General features: G+C 54.1%; 1 protein-coding gene across 1 annotated transcript; it reads right to left on the bottom strand.

Moving 5' to 3' along the window:
• Positions 1–6,752: 6,752 nt before the first annotated feature.
• P2RY1 (purinergic receptor P2Y1) lies at positions 6,753–10,075 on the bottom strand. Its single transcript, XM_059479145.1, has 2 exons — positions 9,939–10,075; positions 6,753–9,606 (listed from the first exon to the last, which is right to left on the bottom strand). Exon 2 carries the CDS (start codon positions 9,536–9,538, stop codon positions 8,447–8,449), a length of 1,092 nt encoding a protein of 363 aa, XP_059335128.1. The 5' UTR covers positions 9,539–9,606; positions 9,939–10,075; the 3' UTR covers positions 6,753–8,446.
• Positions 10,076–26,242: the final 16,167 nt, after the last annotated feature.

Here is a 26,242-nt window from a genome sequence, read left to right as displayed (position 1 = left end):
GGTGACCGAGGAGGGGGTGATGGGATGGGGATTGGCCAAGGTGATGAGGCTGGGAGGGCAGGGGGAGGAAGCGAATCTCCTGGCTCCCTCCCTTCCCCAAAGGACTTTGTTTTAAAACAAGTAGTCTTTTAAAAATCTAGGGCAAGTCAGCCTTCTGCCAAAATTAGTCTTTGTGCAGGAGCATGAGAAGGAATTTTAATGGGTAGTTGGTATGTGGGGATGAGGGGAATGACTGCTTTTACTATCTAAATGCTGTTTAAATAAGGCTGTAACATCAAACAGCTTTGCCACGCTCGCAGCTCTGTTTTACAGGAAGCATCACTGCCACCGCTCACAAATACACAAGAATGTTAAACAACAACTTTTTATTGGTGCCAAACGTGTCCTGACACATTGCTGAGGAGGAGGAGGAGAGCTGCAGTGCCAGGGCAGCACCCGGGACCTGCTTCCCTCTCCTGGCTGCTGTCCCTGTGCTGGAAGCTGCCACAAAGCCCTGCAGGGCTATTTGTCCTCCTGCATTGGCCCAATTGCAGCCAGGGGGAGCAGGAGAGGGGAAACCCACCCTGCTGCACCCATCTGGGTCCTGGGGCCCTGTGCTGAGCCCGCAGGAGGGATGGGGACAGTGATGGGCCAGTAATACCAAACAAATAAATTGCCCTCTACAATGCAAAGCTTTATTATCTTCAATGCAAGACTGAACTACTCTGGTGCTGTTACTGAGGATATTAAAACCCAATAGTCTGCTAAGAATTTAACTTCTGTGGAGTCTTAAAAGTACCCTTTAAGTCTGAAATTAGCAATAACATAATATTTGGTATTAAAACTGTGTTATAATCCCCAAGAGCTCCTCCCAGCTGGGTCCCAGAGAGGCCGAGTGAGCAAATCCTCATTCATTGGTCCCAGGGCTGTGCCCCGAGCCTCTGGCACGTGCATTTGGGATGCTTGGCTGCATGCAGGGCATCCCTTGCCCTCCCCTGCCAGTCCCTGGGGTCTGTTTGGGTGGTACCAAGGCTGGTGCCCCTGCACAGCTCTGCCTGGCCCAGCCCCTGACCCTGTCCCAGCGCCGAGCCAGCCCCAGCTCCACGGCTGGGTCGCTTCTCAGTCGCTGTCTTGGACAAAAATCAGCTCCCACAAAAGGCCATTATTCTCAGTGGAAGGAAGTGCATTTGTGACCCAGCAGCCTGGCTCCCCCAGGGAAATCTCTGTCGGTCCGTGCCTGAATGCCAGCACAGCTCAGGGCACAGCCTGCCACCCACCAGGAGCCAGCCTGGCCCTGGGCACCGCCAGGGCAGGGGCAGCCACAGCCCCTGAGGAACCTGTGCCAGGTTATACCACCCTCTGCATTAGAGTTAGGCCTGATTTTGGTTAGGAATGGAGCCAAGCGGGGCTCTCAGCTGCAGGGGAAGGTCCCTGGAGCAGCAGGGGTTGAAGGTCTCAGTGTGACCCAGGCCATGGCCCCAGCTCAGGAGGCGGGTGTGGGGCAGATCCTGGTGCTGCTGCGTGGAAGAGCCATAAACCAAAGGGAGAAGTCTCCTATGAATTATTAACACAAACAGCTCTGCTGTTCCCTGGCTGTAGGGGAATGCCAGGAAGGGTGAGTGGTGTTTCCAGCACTTTAAATGAGCAGATTTCCTGATGATCACTCAGGGATGCAAGGATGCTCCCACGGGCAGGCAGCAGACCCTGGGGATGGGTTTGCTGGTGGGAGCCTCTGCCTGGTTCTCCTTCGGGATAGCCAGCTTGCCCCGGGGCTGCAGGACACGGTGCTGGTGGCTGCGGCGGGCCGTGGGTACCCCCATTCCCCAGGGAGCCCTGTGTGGGCTGTGTGCCCCCGGGGACACAAACACAGCCAGCACTCACTCTCCTCTCGGTGAGGACAGTGCGGCATCCTGCTGGTGACATCCACAGAAAGATGCCACAGAGCCCAGCAGCCCTGGGTGTTCCTGTGGATGCCACGGACACAGCCCAGCCCCTCTGAGCCATGCCAGGGCTCTCCTGCCTCGCCCTGAGCATCTCCAGCCCCATCCAGGGGGATGCCAGAACGGGCTGGGCAGCGCTCCCACCTCGCTGCCTGTGATGGTTTGGGTAAACCCCTCAGGTTTGGGTAAAGCCTTCAGGTTTTGGGTAACCCCTCAGGTTTGGGTAAACCCCTCAGGTTTGGGTAACCCCTCAGGTTTGGGTAACCCCTCAGGTTTGGGTAAACCCTCAGGTTTGGGTAAAGCCCTCAGGTTTTGGGTAACCCCTCAGCCTGTGATGGTTAGGGTAACCCCTCAGGTTTGGGTAAACCCCTCAGGTCTGGGTAAACCCCTCAGGTTTGGGTAAACCCCTCAGGTTTTGGGTAAACCCCTCAGGTTTGGGTAAACCCCTCAGGTTTGGGTAAACCCCTCAGGTTTTGGGTAACCCCCTAGGTTTGGGTAAAGCCGCAGGTCAGGGCAACCCCTCAGCCTGTGATGCTCTGGGTGCCCCCTCAGGACGCGTCCCCAGCGGCGTGTGGGCTCTGCCCCTCCAGCCCTGCCCCAGCTCGGCTCTGTCCCAGCTCGTTCCCGGCAGCTCCCGTTGGAGCCGGGGCAGCGCTGCCAGCAGAAACCCGAGCTGCGCGGTCTGAAAACCCCATTTATTTAATTATTTACCTCTTCCACCCTCTGCCTCTTGCCACGGGATGGTCTTTGCTTTCCCAACGCTGTAAATGAAAGTTTACAAACAAATATCCCCCGGGTCTGTGCGCTGCCTCGCCTCTGCCAGGGCACAACCTGCCTTTGCCCGCTTGGGCCAGGGGTAGGGAAACCTTTGGAATTGATGGTCTGGGAGGCCTTTTCCTACATAAGTGATTCCGTGATTTTGTGGAACTGGGGATAAATTCAGTTAGCTGAGATACTGAATCTGGTGTTCACACACTGCCTTGAGTCTGCTGTGTCAAACACAACCAGGGCCCTGGACTGCCTGCCCTGGAGCATTTAAAGGTTTATGTGCTGGGGGAAAACGAGGCCTTCTCAGCAGGTTTGGGAATGGAAAGGGAATTTTGGAAAGGCATGGAACAGCATGATTTGTTGATAGATGGAATTCATTTACTGGTAAGAAAATATAATTTTAATGGAATAATTTTAATGGGTAGCTGAACCATTTGCATGAAGGGCAAAGATAAATGAAGAGGAAGAAAATTAGGAGAAAGGTAAATAAATCTAAAGATATATCAGGTGAAATCAGTGAAGTACCAATACATACCCACAGCCTCCCACAGGATGAGGAGGGAACAGAGGGAAACTGCTCATGGTGTGAGGCTGGGGCAGCTGCAGGCAGCCAGACGAGACAATGGCATGGAAATGCAGCCCAGCATAAAACCTGAAACACCCACATGGCAGGGGAGGCACAGCTAACAGAGGGGTTCCACGTTTCATTGGGGTCTGAGCTGTTAACTCTTTGGGAAGGACAGTGCCTCGACATCCTGCAAGGAAACTGAGGCACAGCCACTGCCAGAGGGGAGAAGGCAGTTCCTGCAGGACAGATTGAGCCGTGATCTGTACAGGGAGAGGGGCTGGCAGCACGTTCCCCTCTGGCTGAATTCTGGGAATGGGAGAGGGCTTGGAGTGGGTGGGGACGGGGCAGCAAGTGAGCCTGCTGCCTCTGGAACTGCGCAGGGCTGAGCCTTGCTTGTGCCACCTGATGACCCCAAACACCACAGAACCATGGAATGGTTTGGGCTGGAACAGACCCTAAATCCCATCCAGGGCACCCCTGCCACGGCAGGGACACCTCCCACTGTCCCAGGGGCTCCAGCCCCAGTGTCCAGCCTGGCCTTGGGCACTGCCAGGGATCCAGGGGCAGCCACAGCTGTGCCAGGGCCTGCCCACCCTCCAGGGAACAGCTTTCTTCCAATATCTGATCTCTATCTACCTTCCCTCAGTATAAAGCCATTCCCCCTTGTTCTGCCACCACATCTTCACATGCCTCCTTTGTCTTTGAAGGCTAAGCATCACTCATTTATTCACTTTATTCACTTATTTTGATTCTCATTTGGTCTGCCTGCTTCCTCTCAAGGTTTTAAATTGCATATATTTTGCAAGCCTTTTATTACCTATTTTTAAAGACATAGCACTGCCGGAAGAATCTCCTGGAAGCATGAATTACCAACACAAAAGGCAGGAGGAGTGTTTCATAATGCTACTGGGGCGGCTCCAACACGAGCTGCTCGGTGCAGCCAGCAACGCTGGGGCCACACTTCTGCTGCCACTAAAAATAGTGGCAACTTCAAACCCAAATATATTTTCGCTCATTAAAATTATGGACAAATAAGAGGATTTTTTTACTCTTTAATTAAAGCAGCTGCATAACCTGAGTGTAAATAAAAGGTAGCACTGTCCCCGCAGATGTTGCAGTCAGGTTTCAGTTGTGTTCACAAAAAAATTGAATTTAACACTATTAAAATCACAGCACACCAGAAAAATAGACATTTTCACATCCGCCCTTGGAACACACAGTAATTCACAGCCACATGCCAAGTAATGAGTTCTGTGCCTCCAGAGTATTTGAAATTGCTGTGGCCGTGCAGTCGGGCTCAGACACCCCCAGGAGTGCCCCAAGTCCTTCCTCACCCAGAGGAGGAGGAGGAGGAGGAGGGCACACCCAGGGCACCCTGTGCCCAGAGCAGGGCCAGGTGCTGCTGTACCCTGCCCAGGAGCTCATTGATTCTGTGTTATATGAACTGGACTGAAACAAAAACCCATGCATGCAAATGTACAAACCGACAGCACTTCACTGTGGGTCTCATGCTGACCTCAAGTTGTGTTCAAGACATGAAAGAGTTACTGGGCATAAATAGGAAAAAACATTGACCCATGAGCTGCAGGAAGCAAGTACAGCTCGTGAACGAGAATTGGTGGTGGCGTGGGTCTGCCAAATGTTAAGCTCTAAATAACTGTTTACTTCAAACTTTGTGGTGTCTCAAGAGAATGATTTGTAGTTAGAAGATTCCCAAACATACCCAGGGGGAAAACAGGTTACAAGCATGACCACAAAATGAGAACAGGTTTAATCTCATTTGCTAGTGAAAGATTGCACAGCATGAGGGAAGGTGGAACTTCTAGGTGGTCAAAGTAGAGAGATAATGAGCTGGATCTTGTCCCTAGTAATTACAACCCGTTGTTGTCACTGATTATTAATTACCAGCCCAAAGGCCGGAGCTGCAGTTGGGTTCACCTCACATGTTGGATGGATTAGAAACTCCGGGTGAGTGGCTCAGGGAAAGGCCTCTTCAACCACACCCAGCCCTGAGGGTGATGGATAATCACAGGGACCGCCTGGCCCCTGGAGCTGGAGGGCTGATTGCCTTCCATAAATACACCCCAGGAAGGGCCAGCTCAGGGACAGACCGGCAGCTCCCCAGGTGCCCAGCTCCTGGCTGAGCAGCGCTCTCTCGGGTGGGACACCCAATGTATGGTTCTGCTGTGCTCCAGGTGAGGAGGAGCTGTGGGAGCAGGCAGGAACCTGGTGGGATTTAGCAGTGGCTCCGAGTGCCCCGTGCCAAACACAGCGCGGCTGGCAAACGGAGCGGGAGCCCTGCGGGAGGCTCTGAGGCTCAGCTGCAGCCCCGGGCAGCACGGAGTGTCACAGGGCACGCAGTGAGGTGTCACCTCGGTGTCACCTCGGCCAGCACGGAGTGTCACAGGGCACGCAGTGAGGTGTCCCCTTGGTGTCACCTCGGCCAGCACGGAGTGTCACAGGGCACGCAGTGAGGTGTCCCCTTGGTGTCACCTCGGCCAGCACGGAGTGTCACAGGGCACACAGTGAGGTGTCACCTCGGTGTCACCTTGGCCGGCACGGAGTGTCACAGGGCACGCAGTGAGGTGTCACCTCGGCCGGCACGGAGTGTCACAGGGCACGCAGTGAGGTGTCACCTCGGTGTCACCTCGGCCAGCACGGAGTGTCACAGGGCACGCAGTGAGGTGTCCCCTCGGTGTCACCTCGGCCGGCACAGAGTGTCACAGGGCACGCAGTGAGGTGTCACCGTGGAAGACGCGGTTACTGGCCCTGTCGCCGGGTGGCTGGTGGCACGGCTGGTGCCAGGCACCTTGGTGCCATGCAGTGTCCGGGCCAGCACTGCGGGCACCCGCCCCGCTCGCCCCGGCCGGCCCGCACCGTGCGGGGCTCGGGGCCGCCCGCAGGTCCCGCGGCTCTCCGGGCCCGGCTGGACACGGCGCTGTCCCCGCGTGCCCTCCGTGCCCGCAGCAAGGGCACACGCAGCCACAGCCCGGGCAGACCGTGCGGCCGCGCTCTGCGGGGGCTGCCGCGACCTCTGCCCAAACCGGAATTACCAGAACGCTGAATTTCCCAATGAACGCGAGGAACTGACCGCACAATGTTCAGAAAAGAACGGGGTTTTCAGCACAGAGCAGCAGATTCAAAGAATATCCTATTTTTATGCTCCCTCTCCGTGTAATTCATCTGCCGTTCCAAACAAGACGTGCCTCAGCTGAATGAAGCCTCAAATAATCACATAATAGGAGAAGTCATTTATTGTGAATCAGGCTCTTTCTGTGGTATATAAATAGTCTGTGCTGTTCCACAGGCTTTGTCAGTCAGGATTAATTAGCAATTGACCCTTGCTTGAGATTTCTTCGCTACCTCTACATTTTTCGTGGGGCTAAATGAGCTCTCCACATTGCTTTAAGAGGTTTCCTAAGCTGGAGTTTCATTTACCTCTAGGCTATAAATCAGTAGTTTAATTTATCACTAGGTTACATATCAGCAGTGAATAGTCAGGGTGGAATTGAGTTTATTATAAAGGTGTTCTGTTAGAAGACACAGTATTACAGTGATTGAAACATGCTCTTCAATTTTCCATTAATGCCCAATTCTGAATATGACCACAGAGAACCACACTTTACAAACTTTACATTTAGCATTCTAATAAATAAGTTCAATAAATAGGGACTCTGCAGAGGAAGCCGTACATATGAACAGAAGCTGCTTAACAATGTTGTCAAAAAATAACTAGAGCTGCTCTCATTTGTAACCAATCGCTGGAATTGGTAAGTAAAATATAAATATTTTACTCTTATGATGCAGACCAGAGGAACAAAGATCTGTTAAAAATCACCCTTAGGATTACATCAAACTTAATTTTGTACACTAAATTCGTTATTCAGAGCATGCTTTGATACCGCTTTTAGCACAAAATATTTTCAAATACATATATTAAAAATATGAGAAACGAGTGACACTGCCCATGTAGAATTTCATCCGTGCCTGATCACTAGCTCTTGTGTTACACAATGTTGCAGTTTGGCTAATTTTGGATGAACTATCCCACATTTGGAGAAGATCTATAGTAAAGGGCCGGATTTAGCCTGTAGTATATTGCAACATCTTGTTAATACAGTAATTTATTTGTCAAAGTACAAAAAAAAATTAATTCCCCCCAATATTGTTATATATATATTATATATATATAATCCATTTATACTATCCACTTTAATATCCACTGTTCTTGGCACACCACCTGTACGTGTAAATGCTGCAGGGGCAGAACCTTTGTGTTGGCCACGGCAGGAGCACGTGTTCCTGCTGGCCTCGAGGCCTGGCTGCTGCCAGCGTGCCCACCTGGGCTTGGCACGGCCGCGGTGCCGGCGCGGTGCCAGCGCTCCCTGGCCAGCCGGGCCGTGCCGTGCCCGTCCCCGCGGCTGGCACCGGGCACCCAGCGGAGCCCGGAGCCGTGCCCAGCCCCGCTCCCCGTGCCCGGCAGCGCCCGCGCGCCCGGCAGCGCCCGGGGACGCTCCCGTGCCCATCCGGGGGGCACCGGGGAGCCCTGGGGGCAGCTCTGCCACGAACAACCACCGCGATCCCAAAGCACAACCATGCACACACCAGCAAAGCCTACCTGGAGTAAAACACCGGCACTGAAAGAGGACTGAACCATAAATGCCACCAAACTATCAAGTAATTATCAGCACTAGAAGTAGATGAAAAAAGATACTAAAACTGAAAATGGCAACTGCATCATGACTTTGATTTAAATCCTTGCGTACAACAGCGAGTGAGCACAGAGCCTGGTCTGTGACTGAGCCTCAGAAGACAAGATACTGCTCTTACTTTTATTTCCTATTTTTAAAGACAGGCTGACTGAGAACATTTTCAAACGTGGGAGACTAAGTCATTAAACCAGATGCACTTGGATTGCTCTCCTCCTTTAGGGGATTTATTTCATTTTACTTTATCTGACAGAAGTCAGAAATAAATGAAACTACTGAAGGAAAGCTGAATTTTAACACGTTATTTTCCATTAAAATTCTTCCACTGACTTTGTTAAGCTTTTCCTATGACCAGAAAATGAGGCTTTATCTAAAAAAGAATTTGAGACTGGTAGCTTCTTCTCACACACTCGTAAGCCCTACAGTCTCCTACTGCCTCAAAGCGGAGGATTTTTTCGAACCATTCCCAAATCTGCATTCGTTCACAAACTGGTATCTCCGTTCTGTTTATACTCTGTTAAAATATTGAGAGTCATTTCCTCGCTTTTGGACTGCACGTTGTGCTCGCTCCTTCTGGATGATTTCCTGGTGGCCCTGGACAGCTTCCTTCGGAAGGTGTCGCCTGCCAGGAAGTAAAGGATGGGGTCAACGCAGCTGTTGAGGCTGGCCAGGCCCCTCGTCACTTGGTAAGTGGCATAAACCTTATCGTTGAAGGCACACATATCTGGGGTTTGAAAATCCACCCTGGCCCTTAGATTCAAGGTCTTCATCACGTGGAAGGGAAGGTAAGACACTGCAAAGACCGTCAACACAATGATGACCAGGTAAATGGATTTTCTCCTGAGAGGAGAATTATCCAAATCCTTGTAAATCAAAGCTTTCACAATGAGCCCATAGCAACCAAGAATCACTATGAAGGGGATGCAGAACATCAGCACGGTGGTGCACATGCTATAAATGAAGTAACTTCTCAGGTAATCGTCAGCCGTCGTGTCGTAGCACGTTATGGTTTTATTTTTCCTTATCCCTGTTCCTGAGTAGAAGAGTATTGGAGAAATGGCGGCCACCACGAGGACCCAGACCAGGCTGCTGATATACACGGCGTTCTTCTTCTTCAGCCTGCCCAGCGACTTGAGGGGGTGCACCACCCCCGTGTACCTGTGCACGCTGATGCAGGTCAGAAACAGGATGCTGCCGTACAGGTTCACGTGGAAGATGAACCTCTGCAGCTTGCACATGATATCTCCGAAGATCCAGTCTGTTTTGTTGAAGTAGTAAAAGATGAGGGCGGGCAGAGTCAAGACATACAAGAAATCGGCCAGTGCCAAGTTGAACATGTAAACCGAGATGCCGCTCCAAGGCCTCATGTGGAAGACAAACATCCAGATAGCCACGCTGTTGCCCAAAAACCCCGTGATGAAGACCAGAATGTAGACGGTGGGCAGGTAATAGAACTGGAAGCCGGTTTTGGTCAGGGAGCACTTGGTGGTGACGTTTCCCGCAGACCAGCCGCTGCTGGATAGCAGGTTGGGCTCAGTTCCGTTCAGAGCAGCAGAGAGAAGGACTTCGGTCATGATCCTTCCCCCAGAGTCACATAGGGCTGAGGCGAAGCAACGAAGTCTCTACAGGCACAGAAACGCATCTAAAAAAAGAGGAGAGCAAAGGAAACCTAGCTGGAAGGCGAGCCCTGCCCTGCTTTCCCTCGGAGGTTTGCGAGCGGCGGCACCGGGCCCCGCTGCGCTCCCCGCCCCGCTCCGAGGAGCCGCGCACGCCGCCGCCACCGCGTGCCGGCCCGGCCGGAGCGGGGCCGGGGACAGCGACAGGGGCGGGGCGGCGGCAACGGGGCCGAACGGGGGCAGGGAGCGGCCGATCCACCCGCGCCCCCCGCGATCGCCGCCGCCCCGTCCGGCTCCCTGTGCCCGCCCGGCCCCGCCGCACCCCAGCCCGGCTGCAGGAGCGCCGGGGCCGCCCCACCTGCCTCCTCCTCGTCGTCGTCGTCGTCGTCGTCTCAGCCCGCGCTCGCCGCTCCGCGCCGCCGGCAGCGCCCGCCCGCGGGGGGCGGCGTCCCGGCCGCGGCTGCCCCGGCGCCCATGGCCGGGCAGGGCCGGGGCCGCGGGACGGGCCCGGACGGCGGCAGCGCCGCGGAGCGCGGCCCCTCGGCGGGCACGGCGCGGCCCCGCCGGACTGAGCCGGGCGGGACGAGGCGCGGCTCGGCCCCGGCGCGCCCGCCCCCCGCGCCGCCCCCGCACGGGCGGTGCTGCCGCGCCCGCCGCACCGGGGCCGCGCCGCGGGCACGGGGACGGGCGCGGGGCCGGGGCCGGCGCTGCCCTGCTCTGCCCCGGGGCGCCCGCCGCGCCGCGCTCGGAGCGCTCCCGCAGCGCCGGCGGAGCGCACGCGGGGCGGCGGGCGTGGAGCCCCGCGCGGCCGCCGGTGTCTGACGGTGTCACCGCACGGCCCGGGCGGGCGGGACAGGAACGCGGGCCGTGGCGGGGTCCCTTCAGCCCTCCCGGGCATGGGCAGGGTCCCCTCAGCTCCCGCAGCCACGGGACGGGGTCCCGCAGCCCCCAGAGCGTGCGGCAGGGCGGTGCTGCCCCGGGGCTGAGACCTCTCCTTGCCGGCGGGTGGGTGCCGAGGGCGCTGCTCCCGAGCTGCTGCCGGAGGTGGAACAGCCCTTCCCTCGTTCTGCTTTCACTCAACCCTTTGAAATGTGCTCTGCAACCCAGTTTAAGTGACACGAACATGTTAATTGCTGTAAATGGAACAGCTGAGCAGAAATATGCTCTACTGACCTCTAATTAAGCGCTATACATTTGGCACTTGAGTCAGAATATGGTTATTATTTATTGTCTTGGCAAAACACAATCTGCTGGTTTCAGCCATTTCTTCCTCGTTCCCATTTTCGCTAAGTATGGTGGGTGAGACATGAGCCAGTCAGAGCTGCTCTCAGCTCAAAGCTGTGTTCTAGACAGAGTGTTATTAGTCCTTCATGAATATGTATTCATTCCTCAAACTTTTCAGTCTGTTTAAATTATAAAACTTCTTTGCTGGGAAAGCTTAATTGAGAAATCAGCTGCATATTGTACCCCTGTGGGAATATGCAAGTGGCTGCAGATGGAGTCGCTGGCCTGGCTTCACTTTTGGGGCAACTTAAGCTACCATGTCAAAGCAACAGCCTCAGTTTTGTAAATACAATACCTTTCCTTCTTTTATGTTAGTTTTTTTCCCCTTCTGTTTTTATCCAGTAACAACTGCTTATTCAGTATTTTAAGATTATTTTAAATTTTAACACAAAATGGATGTGAAGTGAAAGGAAAGCAAAAAAGGAGACAAGAAGTGTAACACCTATGAAATCCATGTTGTACAGCGAGCCTGGTTTGCAGAGCTGTTCTGTGGTGCCCTCTAGGATTTGAGAGCACTGGAAAAACAAATCCTGACTCTTCATATTCCCAGGAAAGCAAACACCCAACCCACGAGCCAGACACATGGCAAATGCAGTGCAATGATATCAAGCCTACCACGCCAGTATAGGGAAAAGCCATCTTGCTCCTCTGAGAGTCAGCTGTATGACCCAAAGCAGAATTTATTTTAATGAAAGACTTGGATTACTGTGTAAAAAAAGTACTAAAATACGCAAACCGATGCTATTAGTAGAGGAGAAACCTTTTAGTTTCTCTACTCCTTTGTCAGAGCAGCTTCACTAGTGACTTCTCAGTGCCACGGCTTGCTGCAGCTTCTCGTGGCAGCTTGCTGGAGTTTCCTGCCTTGAGCAAAGTTTGAGCCACGCCGAAGCCGTGCCGATAGCATCAGCAAACACACTCCGAGCTGCAGCCTGCTCCCTGGTTACCTGAGCGGCGCTGCAAACCCAGGCTGCAAAGGCAAAAGGTTGAAGCAGGCATTCTGGGAGCGCACAGCTGCCGAGGAAGGAGGATTCCTGGGCTGTGTGCTGCTGCTGGAGCCAGGCTGAGGGGCAGGGGAGCGGGCCCTGGGGAGCTGCTGTGCTGGCAGCGTGGCCAGAGCAGTGGGAGCAGCAGGAGGCTGAGCTACAGGGAGGGTGATTGCCCAGAGGATGATGCTCTGCCCAGGGGATGGTGCTCTGTCCAGGGGATGATGATCTGCCTGGAGGATGGTGCCATGCCCAGAGAAGGCTGATCTGCCCAGAGGATGGTGCTCTGCCCAGAGGATGATGCTCTGCCCAGAGAATGATGCTCTGCCCAGAGGATGATGCTCTGCCCAGAGGATGGTGCTCTGCCCAGAGGATGATGCTCTGCCCAGAGGATGGTGCTCTGCCCAGAGGATGGTGCTCTGCCCAGGGGATGATGATCTGCCTGGAGGATGCTGCCATGCCCAGAGGATGTTCCACATGTGCTGCGCTTGCCCAGGTCACACTGACCTCAGGGAGAATTCTGACATGACAGAGAGACACCCCTGGGGAATCTGTGGCTGCATGGAGGGGTGACACCTGGACTGGCAGGACATTCCTGAGGTGCCAGTGTGCGTGCTGAAGGATGAACACAAAGGTGCAAACACCTGAAGGCAGAAGTGCTCTGTACTGAATCCATCCTTCCCATTCTTCACCTGCAGTACTCTTGATCTGTTACTACACACTCCAAGCTCAGATTTATAATCTGGTCTGAGACTACAATTTATTCAGTCTTCCCTGCCAGGGCAGGATTTTCCCAGACACCTGACTCATCCCTGTTACCTTGTTCTGAGTGTCATCTCATTTTTCAATGGCTCTTGGGAAGGGTGGGCCGCTGAGCAGACTCTGGTTGTGACAGTAGCTGACATGGATTACAGGCACAAGCTGCCTCCCTGCCCCGGCAGGCTTGATGGCAGATCCCTGCACCAGGCAGCCTGTGCTGTCCAGGCAGCTCATCCCTGCCCTCAGCATGGCCCTCTGAGCCCGCTGGGAATGGAGATCTCACATCCTGGCTGCAGCAGTTTGCACATTCTGGCTGCAGTGCTTCAGCTGCAAAAGGTCCAAACGCTTGAGTAAAGAACGAGGCAGATTTTTTCTCAGCCCCGCTGTTCCATGCCTTCTCCCACAGCCAGCAAACGAGTGCCTTCCTGCTTGCCATGCCGAGCTGTTCTTATTTTGGAGCACAACACGAAGCATGTTGCATTAGCACCTTCTCCTCCATCGCTCCAGCATATGCCTGGAGCTGACTTGGTTGCTGTCTGGTAGAGCTGGAGCTGAATTCCTTCCAGCTCTGCCTCTTAATGCATTTTCTGCAAAATCTGGGATTTTATACCACTGATTTCCATTAAACTGAATGTTTTGTTCCGCTAACAGCTGATTTAACCCAAACGGATGATATATCCCTAACGAGGAACCAAAGTGTGCAGGAGCACAAATGGAAATTCCCAGCCAGTCCAATTAGTGCTGAGCTGTTGTGGCGTGGGGGAGTGGGAAGGGAACAGGCTGCTCCTGCATCCAGCTGCTCCTACCTGTTGGTGCTGGTTATCAGGAGGCTCAGATGTCACCACCTCAGGGTGTGCTGGCACCAGCAAGGGGCCCAGGCCAGGAGCAGGCTGAGAAATGCTGGAAAGGGCCCTGTGAGTGGTCACCACAACACCTGCCCGGAGAGAGGGAAAATATATACACATATACACACAGAGAGTGCTTAAAGCACGCTGCATCTCACTCAGGAGAGCTGCTGGAAAGGACAGGTGAGCACAGAGATTGTGGGGTGAGCACAGAGCTTGGAGACTGAGCTGCTCTCAACTCCCCACCACAGGACACCTTACCTGCTGCAAAAATGACAATTTCACACTTTACCTCAATTGGCTTGTGACCTACCTATTGGCTTCTGGAGAGCTTAATTCACCTTCACCTTAGGAAACTCTTTAGGTCAAATAACAACTTACCACACTGTTTTCTTTCTTTCTTTCTTCTTCTTTCTGTTCCTGAAGCTTCCTTTATTCCTTTTTCATGTGCCACAGAAGACAGCATCTCTTCCCAGCACTCGTTTATAGACCCTGCAGGCTTTCCACGGGGAGCCCAAAATACAATTTATTTCATTTTAAAATACCTCTGCCTGCAGTGTACAAAATACTTTACAATACTCCCTTTGCCGCACAATATTCCCTTTTCCCCTTGTGAAGGGCAGGTTTCTGTGGGCAGCTCTGCACCAGCCCTGGGGACCCTGTGGCCCAGGGCAGCCCAGGAGCTGCTGTGGGGCAGGGAGGAGCTCATGCCCAGGTGAGGGCAGGGAGTGGCTGTGCCCAGGTGAGGGCAGGGGCGCAGCCGTGCCGTGCATTCTCCCTCACCATCAGCCCGCTGTTTGCCTTTCCTCGGCAAGCGCACCGGGGAAGCGGCAGCTCAAGAGCTGATAAGGGTAATTGGACGTGTCGGTGGCAGATAGGGCACGCAGGGCTGCCAGGGGATGTGCAGAAAGGAGCTCGCCCTGCCCCATTCCCCACAGGAGGGTGCAGGTGGAGATGGGCTCTGCTCCCTCAGAACCAGGGGATAACAAAGCCCGGTTCTGCCAGGGGAGCCTGAGGCTGAGCGGGGGGAAATGTCTTCACCCAAAGGGCTGTGCAGCCTGGCACAGCTGCCAGGGCAAGGGTGGAGTCCCCGTGCTGGAGGGATTTAAAATCCCCGTGGATGTGGCACTGGAGAGCCTGAGTAAGCGGTGGCACCGGCAGGGTGGGGACTCGATGGTCCCGGAGCCACCTGTCACTCTGCGGCTCTGTGCTCTGAGCTCTGGTGGGGCTCCCGTCCTGTCCTCGCTGCCCTGGCAGAGCAGCAGCCGCTGTCCCTGGGGACTCACGCCCAGCTCAGGGGTGACCAGGGGTGAACCACGCTGTGCTCAGCCCTGCAGGGTCTCCCCAGCGCCGCTGCAGCCCGGGAGCAGCTCCCTCCCCTCCCGCGCAGGAGCAGCCGGCTCCTCTCTGCTTTTCATGTCTGAGCTGGCATTTGGCTGCCTGGAACACAAAAGCTGTTCCTGGGCTCGTTAAGTGGATGTCACACAGCACGGTGTGCGCCCCAGGAGGCAGAGTCCCGCAGGGGGTGAGCTCCGGGGCACAGTGGCAGTGCCATGGGGACAAGGTGGCGCCTCTGCATCAGCAGGGGAGGCTGGGCAGTGCCCAGCACCGGGCAGTGCCCAACACTGAGAGTGCTCAGCATGAGCAGGGAGTGTCCAACAGCCCGGGCTGGGGTCCCATGGGAGCCCCACAGAGTGCTCCCCCAGGGGGCTTTGCTTCTCCCTTTTGGCCTTTTTAATATTGTAAACCAACGAGGATAATGAAGCTGTTCTGGAATCCCTTCTGTATTCCAGAATATGCAGATGGTTTGTGATAGCAATGCACGCAGCAATAATTGGAGTTAATGGAGGTGAGTTATTAATCCTAGTGGAGCAACTACACTTCCAGAGCCTAAAGATAACACAGGATCCTGGAAAACTTGTTCTAATTACAGCAGGGAGCAATCTTGCCTTCTTCCTATATGGCCATTTAAACTGAAATTACTATCCTCTGTAGAAAAGCTCTTTTGTTCAGTTCCTGGCCAAGACAGACAATTCTGCTGAGGCAGTTTGATAGCACATTAATACTCACATTATACAATTTCCTCAAATGGCCAAGAAGACAAACAGATCACATAGCTGGGGAGACAAAATTAAACATTTCAATTAAGAATTTGCTAGCTAATGCATATGAGGGATGAATGTGGGTCTGCCTCTGAGGTGCTGTGACCAAAGCTATGACCCAGCTGCTGGTTGGGCACTACTGAGGATCAGTGGGACCCTGCAGGTGCCTCCTTCCAGCCCTGGGAGCTCCTCATGTGGGGGCAGCAGCCAAGCCTGGGACAGAAGAGGTCAAACAGAGCTCAGAAAACACCTGTCGTTGCTGTCATTGCATCAGCACCACATCATAGCCAGCGTCATCTGCTGATGTTTAGCAAGTGTTAGCAATATGTTCATACTGGATTTTCCATTTAAGTTCCCTTTTGATATTTCTTTATATATTTGTTTAAATGTTGGCAAAATCGTTTCTTGATGTTTTAGTGTAGATTTGATCAGGTGCTCTATTTGGTAAAATAAGTCATCTCAACCCTCAAAGCTGTTGGAATTAATAAAGTTAGGGACACCCACCCTCTGGGAGTTTGGTTGTTAATTGCTGCCCCAGGATGCGCAGGGTGTCTCTGTTTCAGCCCATGCAACTGAAGAACAAGTCAGAGCTCTTCACTTTTCAGTCTTGAGGTTGTTTATTAATTCTTATCTATAAAATTTTCTTTCTGCCCAGCCAAGATCTGCTCAGCAGGGCAGCCACAGGCACTCTGTGTGTTGTCCTTTTATACTACAAACTACCTATAACACATTTACACTTAATTCCCAATACCTATCACCTATGTTAGACAGTGCACTTCTATTCTAAACCAATCCCTAAATGCCAGCATCACAGCGGAAAATGGAGAACAAGAAGAAGAGGAAGAAAGGCTGGACACACCCAAGTTCCTCCATCTTGTCTCCATAGCCCCCATATCAAAAATCCTAAAATCTACATTTTCACCCTGTGATAATTTTATTATTATACTATTTAAACTTCTGTGACTTTCATGTCCTCATACAAAGCTGGTAACTCGCTCCAGGGGTCACAATCAAATCCCCAGGTGCTCTGGGCTGCGGGCCAGGGTCTCTGAGCCCCCGGTGGGGTCCCTGGTAACTCTGGGCACCCAGAGGGATGCACTGAGCTCCGACAGCTCTCTGCTCCCCTTGTACCCGGCCTGGAGCACCCACAGCTCCCGGCAATGATCCCCACGGCTCTGCCTAATGGGTCCAAAGAGCTGCTCTGGCCCCGCTGGTGCAAAGCGGGCAAACAAGGAGCAGCAAGGCGCAATTCCCACCCACCTTTCACCCCTGCTGCCAGGGTGAAACCCAAGTGGTCCTGGAGCCGGAGCCCCTCCTGCCCACAGCCCCAGCTCCCCCTGTCCGTCCCTCACAGCCGCCTGTCCTTCTGCAAACTGCCCTCCCTCGCTGCCTCCCGCTCCTGCCCGAGGGTTAATTACGGGAAGGAATGGCCTGGAAAATACCAGTCGTGGAAATGGGAATCAAATCGTTCAGTTTAGTGCTGCCACATAATGAATCCCGATTTTTAGCCTGATGCCAATTCTCACTTTATTTCAGGAAAATCTGAACCTGCAGTAATGACAAAGAAGTGTCAGGAGTTTAAACTGAGCATTAAAAGCCCCCTTTTTCTGAGCTCTCTTCCAACAGGTTTGAAACAGATGGGGGTAGGAGCACCTTGAGCAACACCTCTGCACTGCTGTCTCCCCAGCCAGATCCTTTCATCCCTTCCCAGCTATTGTTCCCTCCCTCATTACGCTGCAGCTCTCTGTCCCTGGCTGCTCTGGCCTCCTTCCTCCGGGGGCTGTGTGGGGCACGGTGACCCCTGTGTGGGGCACAGTGACCCCTGTGTGGGGCACAATCACCCCTGTGTGGGGCACGGTGACCCCTCATTACTGGGGCACAGCGTGGGGCACAGTCACCCTTGTGTGGGGCACAGTGTGGGCACAGTCATCCCTCATTACTGGAGCTGTGGGGCACAGTCATCCCTCATCACCAGGTGCTCCTGGCTGCTCCCTGTCCTGTCTCTCATGACCTGGCGCTCCCGGCTGGTTTCAGTGCTGCCCCTGGCCTAAAGCCCATCAGATGAATGCATTCCTGTCTCAGAGCCCCTGTGCCCCTCCACGCTGACCTCGGCACTCCTCTGTCTGCACACGACAGCCGAAGGTGGAGCTCAGCAGCTCCCAGGGATGGTGAGGAGGGAGGTGATGCCAAGGAGCAAGCGCTGAGGCACATCAGTACCTGAAATAAACCCCCAAAGCTAACCCTGCAGGACAGACATGCCAGCTGAGCCCTCAGTGCAGCAGACCCCTGGCACTCCTCCCAAGGCCGTTTCCAGCACAGGGCAGCCCCTGAAGCACAGCTTTAGCTGGAGATGCACAGCTTTAGCTGGAGATGCACAGCTCTGCAGTGCTGGGGGCTGCCCTGCTGCAGGCACCCTCTGTCCCCACGTTCCCTCCTCCCTACTGAAATACCAAACACGAATAAACCCATCTGGTTTGCGCTCCGAGCCACGGCCCTCTGTCCCTGCTGTGGCACTGGGACCCCACACCCCTGGCAGCAGGACCTGGCACCCGCACCCAGGTGAGGCCAGTGCATCTTCCCCTGCTGCCCTTGAGCCTCTGCTCGCCCTGTGCTAGTGCTTTCCATCCCTTAATGACTGATTGTTTATCCAGCTCTTAAGGGATTAACCTTTGTCTTTTCAATTTGGAGCTTCAGGAGCTTATTCCATGAGCCCAGTCTAAAAATGTACCGGAAAAAAAATCACTGGCATAGATAATCCTTTTTATAACCTCTAGAATTTGACTAAAAGAACCCACTGTTAAGGAAAAATACATCTGTTAATGTTCAAACATGAGTGAGCCTGGTTGTTGCTGTACAAACCTTTTAAAGCTATTAATGATTGATTTTAAAGTCTCATATTTAGTGGGGGGGCGAGATCACCACTGACTTGGAACCACAGCAACCTGGGGGTGGGAAGGCAGAACCTCCTCTGCGAGTTCCTTTTTGCTGCTCTGATTCCTAAATGAGGTGAAATCAATTATAAATGGGGCAGGTAAAAGAACTGCTCTCCCAGGTCTGCGAGGATGGATCTGATAAGGAACAACCCCAAACCATTCTGGGTCTCGGGGGTTTCCTAAAAACAGCTCATGCTTCACACCCAGGAGCAGCACCCTGGCACAGAGCTCTGCGTTTCCCTTGGCACACTGATTCATGCCTGACACTCCCACTGCAAACCACAGATTGAGGTGTTTTGTCCTGTTCCGGTGAGGAGCCCAATGGACAGGAGCAGGCTGCACAGGAACTAAGTTCAGGTTTAGCCCAAAACTGGGCACGGGCAGGAGGAGCAGGAAGTGGCACCTCTGCAGCAGCATGCCTGTCCCAGATGTATTTAAAAGAGAAATTATGATTTTCTTGAAAATCTGTTTGCATAATAATTTGCAAGACATTGGAGGGATTCTCCGCATTCTCATTTCTCCATGTGGCTTGAAAGTATATTTGATAAAATATGCAACAAAGCACATGATTTATAAGGTAGAGTGAAATGGATGATTTGGGAATTGATCTCTTGTTGATATGAAACCTCATATCCACTCTCTGGAGGTCTCTGAAAACAGCCAAGCTGCTTGTTTGCAGCCCAGCCTGGTTTGCTCAGCTGGTCTAACAGCGTGTGAGAGATGAGGGAGCGCTGACAGAGGGGAGCAGGGCTCTGTCTCCCGCTGTGTTTGTGCTGTGCCTGGCAGGAAGGCACACTCCACGCTGTCTTAATGGAAATAAACACCTCCCTGCCACAGGTGCTAATGAGGCTGCATCTGTTTGGCTCAGGGAGCTGCCTCAGGAGCCCTGGCAAACCCCTCGGCCTGCCTGCAGCCCAGGAAGGAGCAGCCACAGATTAGCACTGCTGGAAAGTAATGAGGAGTGGGATCAACCTGCCCAGCCCACGGGACAAGTAATGGCATCACAGCTCTGAGGGCAAATCTGGGGGTTTGGTGAACTGGGGATTGGGATGGATGGGGATGGAGGGATGGAGGGATGGATGATGGATGGATGGATGGATGGATGGATGGGGATGGAGGGATGGAGGGATGGATGGATGGATGGATGGATGGATGGATGGATGGATGGATGGATGGATGGATGGATGGGGATGGATGGATGGATGGATGGATGGATGGATGGATGGATGGATGATGGATGGATGGATGGATGGATGGATGGATGGGGATGGGGATGGAGGGATGGATGGATGATGGATGGATGGATGGATGGATGGATGGATGGTGGATGGATGGATGGATGGATGGATGGATGGATGGTGGATGGATGGATGATGGATGATGGATGGATGGATGGATGGATGGAGGGATGGATAGATGGATGGATGGATGATGGATGGATGGATGATGGAGGATGGATGGATGATGGATGGATAGATAGATGGATGGATGATGGATGGATAGATGGATGGATAGATGGATGGATGGATGATGGATGGATGGATGGATGGATGATCGATGGATGGATGGATGGATGGATGGACGGATGGATGGATGGATGGATGATGGATGGATGGATGATGGATGATGGATGGATGGATGGATGGATGGATGGATGGATGGATGGGGATGGATGGATGGATGGATGGATGGATGGATGGATGGACGGATGGCTGGATGATGGATGGATGGATGGATGGATGATGGATGGATGGATGATGGATGGATGGCTGGATGGATGGATGGATGGATGGCAGCACCTCCCCTGCCTGGCACGTCAGCCTGGACCCAGCCACCCCACAGGGTTGCTCGATTCAGCCTTTCCCGAGTCCCCTCCAGGGCAGGGCAGTGGTTCTGAGGTTGCAGCCCTCCAGGCTGCTCCCGTTGGTCTGGGCAGCAGAGCAGAGAGACCAGCCCGCATCCCTGCCATGTCCCTGTGGTGTCCCTGTGGTGTCCCTGCCCTGTCCCTGCTGTGTCCCTGCCCTGTCCCTGCTCCCTCACCCTCTCCCCGGTGCACAAGCCCCAGCAGCAGCCCCTGGCCAAAGGAATTCCTCTGTGGCAGGGGTACCCCGTGGCCCAGTGACCCTGCTTTCTGGAGCAGCAGCTGCTCTTTCATGAGAAATCAGCATATCTGTAAACACTGATGGGAGATAAGGGGGCAAGGAGGAAGGTCAGGTCCAGAGCCTTCTGTCGCGGTGGAGGTTGTGCCGAAAACATCAAACCTGCTTTTTACAGCTCCGTGACTAGCAGCTTCCCCGTGCCTGCCCTGCATGCCAGGTCCCAATGCCGCGTGTTTAAACCTCATCCCTTCTCTGTGCTTCTCTCTAGTGGGTAAAACCTGATTTTTAAAAAATTATTTTTTAGCGCTGATTAATATTAAAGTACATCTCCTTTGGGGCTGTTGAAAAAAATGCAGAACCTTTGGTGAGGGGGGTGGGGAAACACTAACGGGCACCAAACCACATAATTTAATTTATATTTTCCCGTTTAAATTAAGGCAGAGTTTTAAAAGGCTTTTTAAAACCAGGGCAAAGAATTCTCTGGTGGTGTTAACTGGGCCACTTAGAGCAAATGGGCTTTAGGAGAGAAATGCACAAATAAACGTGCTGTTCTAGCAGGGATCACGGAGCAGGCAGCGAATCCTCAGTGAAAGCACAGAGAAATGACAGGCTCGTGGTTATTGACTTTGGGTTTTGAAATGAAATTACAGCAATTATTTTGCTCCTGCGAACAAGAGACGCGGAATTAATAGAATTTGCAGGAGATGAATATTCAATTATCCTGGGCTGGGGGGGTTTGTGGCGCTGTCAGCCCGTGCCACAGCAGTAAAACAAACATTCCTTGGGAGAGCTGAGTCCTGGCGTGGCTGCTCGGGGCCAGGCTGGCCAGGGCTCCGTCCCTGCAGCGCCTCAGGCCAGGCTGGGCACTTTCCCAGCCCCAGGGACGCTCTGCAAGGACAAATTCAGGTGGAGGATTTCAGATTCCCCTGCTCGGCGCGGGCTCCAAGGCCAGGTCAGGTCCTGCCCCTCCCCACAGCCCCAAGGTGCCCCACAGGACTCAGCCACACGGCCCAGGTGCTGAGGGCACTGCAGGGCACAAACGCAGCTCCACGCACCCGGGCTGCAGAAATCCTGCCTCAAACAAGCCAGCAATAAGCAATTTACAGCCTTAAATCAGCCAGCAATAAGCAATTTACAGCCGCTCTCCAGCCAGCCCTGCCAGGCTGACCTGCCGTGCCCACCCTGCCCCAGCCCCACGGCTCTTCCATTTCAGGGAAATTAAGGGCAAGACTTCTTTTTCCAGCTCACAGCTCGGCATTAGAAAAGACACAGGTGAAGATTTTTGAAAGTATTTTCTGCTGATAATGAAAAGGTTGGTTTTGGTTTGCTTTTCAAAGTAGCTAACTACCACATGGCAGAAACAAATGGGAGGCAATGATCTTTGAAGCAGTAAAATGCATCAAAATTGGTTTATTCAGGTGCTTGCAAGGTCCTTGAGCAGCCTGTCCGTGTTTTGTCCTGGGACTGCTGATCCTCAGTGCCCTGTGTGTGCCCAGAACAGAACAGAGCCAGGCCAGGAGGGGAGGATGTGGGCAGGGATCACACCTGGGGGAGGCTCCTGGGTGCCCATCCTGACACCCTCCTGCACCAGCAAAGCATCCTGGCAGAGGAGATTAAATACCCTTTACAGAGAAGTAGGAGGGCAAACGTAAATACAAATGTAAATATTTAAATATTTAAATATATAAATAAGTAAATATGTATAAATATATAAAATTATATATCAATATATATGAATATATAAATATATATTTCATATATTCATATATATATATATGTATTTCCTATATATATATACTCTTTTAGGTTCCCACAGCCTTGCAGAGGAGGCATCAGAACAGCACAAGCAAATGTGTTTACAGCTTCACGCTTAAATTTGAAACGTGTTTCTAACCTGACATCTGTGTATTTTCAGCCCTTTCCAAAGCTCTTGTTTTGCTTTCTATGGCTTCTGCTTCATTATTCTAATTTAATAAAGCCGCAGTGAAGGCAGAGTGCCGACTCTTTATGGCTAATGAAAGACATTGATTTGTTTGTACTTCTTGTTATAGATTTTTCCTAATTACAGGCATTTTTCAGAGGCAGTTGAAAAAATAAGCGAGCAGCTGGTTTGAATGCGCAACCTATTATTGTATTTCCTAGAGCTGCAGAAGAAGTATTAATGCTCACAGCGGGATGGTTTCAATGCAGGAGGCAGAAAAGGTATTTTCCAGGTGGGAGGCCACTCACTCATCCACTCCCTTCCTTCCTTCAGTGCTGCTGTCAGGAAAGGCTGGAAATTGGCTTTTTCTGAGGCAGCAGCTGCAGGGTGGCACCTGGGCTCTGCGCAGAGCAGGGGGGCAGGAGGAGCAGGAGCAGCATCCCCTGGAGGGGCTGGGAATGGGCAGACCCAGGGCTGGGGAGCAGGGCTGGGATGGGGAACAGCAGGAGCCGGGGGCAGGATCCTCTTCAAACCACATTGAAACGGGAGGGACAGAGCCAGGGGCATGAGCAGCACCCCCAGAGCCTGCCCCGAGGGACCCCGGGACCCCTGGCATGGTTTGGGGTGGGCACGGGCCCAGCCTGGCCCCAGGGGACCCTGCTGCAGTGACTGGGACAGCCAGGGACCCACAAACAGAACAGGCTGCACACAGACCCCAGAGACCCACAAACAGAACAGGCTGCACACAGACCCCAGGGACAGCCAGGGACCCACAAACAGAACAGGCTGCACACAGATCCCACAGACCCACAAACAGAACAGGCTGCACACAGATCCCACAGACCCACAAACAGAACAGGCTGCACACAGACCCCAGGGCAGCTCCCCTGGGACCCCACTCACACCATCCACACAAACATTTCCCCTTAAATGCTGGTGGAATATTTCCCCAGGTACACGCAGGCCTTTCTCCCCAGGCAATGACGCTGTTCCCTGCAATGTGAATTCCAGGTCACAGGCAGCTCTGACACCGAGGAGCTCTGCCTGGGGCAGGACCGTGGCAAACCCTGCGCAGCCCTTTTCCCCCACTGCTGCAGCCTGGCCACTCCTCATCACACAGCTCACCAGAAATCACACACGTGTTGCAAACTATTGCTAAACCCTGGAAACTGATCCAAGTCCCAGTCCCTACACGTTTGAATCACGCTCCCAACAAAGGCTGATTTTCCTATGAAAACAAACCACAACATGCTCCTCCACCCCTGGGCAGGAGGAGCTGTGGAGGTGGCTGTGTTTGTTTGTTTGTTTGTTTGTTGGTTGGTTTGCTTTTTTCCTTGGAGAAACCATTTTACTCTTGAATCAAAACAAAGATCTATTTGGAGCCGGTTCTCTTTGCCAGGGCAGATTAAGAAAAAGCTGGATTTTAACCCAAACCATTCACATTTTGCCCTGGCAATGTGCTGTGGAAGGGCACAGCACAGGACTCCTGCCAGCTCTCGGCAGCTCTGCCTCTTCCCTGCCCAGATTTCTGCAGAACTGAAGCAGCAGGGTCAGGAAGGGGCTGCTGCTGGAATCCTGCTGCCTGTTGGGATTCCCTGCTGCCCCTGAGGCTGCAGCGCGGTGCCCCCGGGGCAGAGAGAGCGGGGTCAGAGCAAAGGCTGAGCTGTACCTGAAACCAGGGTCTGAGAGCCTCCCCTTGGGCTGGGGTCCTCACAGAGCCATGGCCCCACAGGACACAGCCCCATGGCACACAGCCCCATGGCACACAGCCCCACAGCCCCACAGGACACGGCTGGGGCTCCCTGGGGCAGCTCGGGTTTCGCTGCCTCGGGCTGAGCTGCAGCCGAGTGGGAGGAGCGGGGGTCACTCTGCCAGCGTCCGTGACAGAAGCAAAAATAATCCTGCTGCTCCCACACCGTACATTTCTCAGCATGATTCATTGGAAAGCAGAATTAATTCCAGTGGGGCTGGCCACGAAGGCTGTTGCAATCGAGAAGTGGGGGCGGCAGCGCTGGTGGGAGGGCAGGAGCTTCCAGAGGGAGCCTGGCCACGGCAGGGAGCAAACCCCGGCCCCTGCTGCAGTTAACTGGTGAGCAAACGGGATGATCCAAATTTACACCCCGGTAAAACGCTCGGGAATGCAGAACTGGGAAGGGCTGTCAGAGACCTGAATTATCGCTGCAGGAGTGTTGAACTGCGAGATTCCCTTGTGATTGTTAATGGTCCCAAGGCTCAGGGCTGCACACAGGGTCTGGGGTCGCGGTGGGTGCCTCGGGCAGCGCTCGGACAGGAGCAGCACGAGGGGCCACAAAGGAGCAGAGCAGCAAAAATCCTCGCAAGTGCGCTTTGAAAACAAGGAAACGGCATTGCCAGCTCGTTCAAACCCTCCTTGGCTGCCTCGGGGTGTGAGCAGCCGAATCCTCTGGGTTTGTGCCGGGTGCCGGCGCCTCGCCGCTGCTGCTGCTGCTGCTGCGGGCGGGGACGAGCGGCGGGAGGAGATGACGGGACCCAGCTCCGCTGAAATGTTCTGGGACAGAGCGTCCCTCCGCTGATCTGGGTGCCCGCAGGAGCGTCCGGAGAGGCCGCGGCCGGCAGGGGCAGGGGCAGGGGCAGGGGCAGGAAGCGGATCGGGCTCGGTGCCTCCGGCCCCGCCGCAGCCCGGCCGCAATCGCCGAGCGGAGCTGGGGGCACGGGGACGGGGGGAGCATCTGCTGCAGCATCTGTTTCCTGTGCCAGCTGCACCAAAAACCCCTTGGGGCCCCGCAGCCCCCTGAAAATTCAGCGGGGGTCAGAAGCAATTCCCGGCAGGCACTGCCCGGTGAGCAGCACCAGCCGCTCGCTCAGGACAGGACCCCTGTCAATGAGCCGAACCCGGGCACAAACACAGCAGGCACGCAGGAGCCAGGGGGCTGAACTCGCTGCTCAGCCCGTCTCTGTCCCCTCAGCGCCTCCAGGATCCCAACCCTCTCTCCCTGGATGTGCCAGCGCCGGGAGATGCTTCTTGTTGTGCACATGAGCTGGATGTGCCAGCGCTGCCAGCACAGCCCCGACTCTGGGAGCTGCTCCTCGTTGTGCACACGAGCTGGATGTGCCGTGCATTCGCAGCCCATCTCTGTCCCCTCAGCACCTCCAGGATCCCAATCTCCTCTCCCTGGGTGTGCCAGTGCTGCCAGCACAGGGCTGATGCTGGGAGCTGCTCCTCATTCTGCACACCAGCTGGATGTGCCGTGCATTCGCAGCCAGCTCTCGCTGCCCAGGAGCCACCTTCCTTCCCCCTCACAGCCTGGGTGAAGCTGGGGCTTGAGCCAAGCTGGTGCAGCAGAACCGGAGCCTCTGTGCTCTCTGCTCTTCCCCTGCCATCCCAGGTGAAGGAGCTCAACCGTTTGGGGTGGTGCTTTGTTTGGTTTGGGGTGTAAGCACATCGTGTTTATTACTTCAACAATAAAGAGGAGATTGCACTCCTCACAGAGCTGGCACCCGGCCTGCAGGAGCCCATGCCCTCAGAGAGGGCAGAAATGCGCCCTGGGCTGCGCAGCGCTGCGCTCCCACACCCGGAGATGCTGCTGGGTGACTCCTCCGTGTCCCTTCCCGTTTCCTCTGGGAGCTGCTGCTGTGCCCTGGGCCAGGCCCCTGAGCCCGGGCTGCGGGGGCCTGAGAGGGGCCCGTGCTGAGCAGAGCGGGGAGTGGGGAATGGGGAGGGGGACTGGGCTGGGGCTCTGGGGCTTTCCCCCTCCCC

This window comes from Ammospiza nelsoni, chromosome 10 (genome assembly GCF_027579445.1).
Source record: "Ammospiza nelsoni isolate bAmmNel1 chromosome 10, bAmmNel1.pri, whole genome shotgun sequence".
NCBI classification, from domain to species: Eukaryota; Metazoa; Chordata; class Aves; order Passeriformes; family Passerellidae; genus Ammospiza; species Ammospiza nelsoni.
The sequence above is the reverse complement of the archived record's forward strand: the minus strand, read 5'-3'. Positions and strand labels throughout refer to the sequence as shown.

Excerpts from the sequence above, each read along its gene's own strand:
- P2RY1 (XM_059479145.1), bottom strand. The coding sequence starts at position 9,538 with ATGACCGAAGTCCTTCTCTCTGCTGCTCTGAACGGAACTGAGCCCAAC.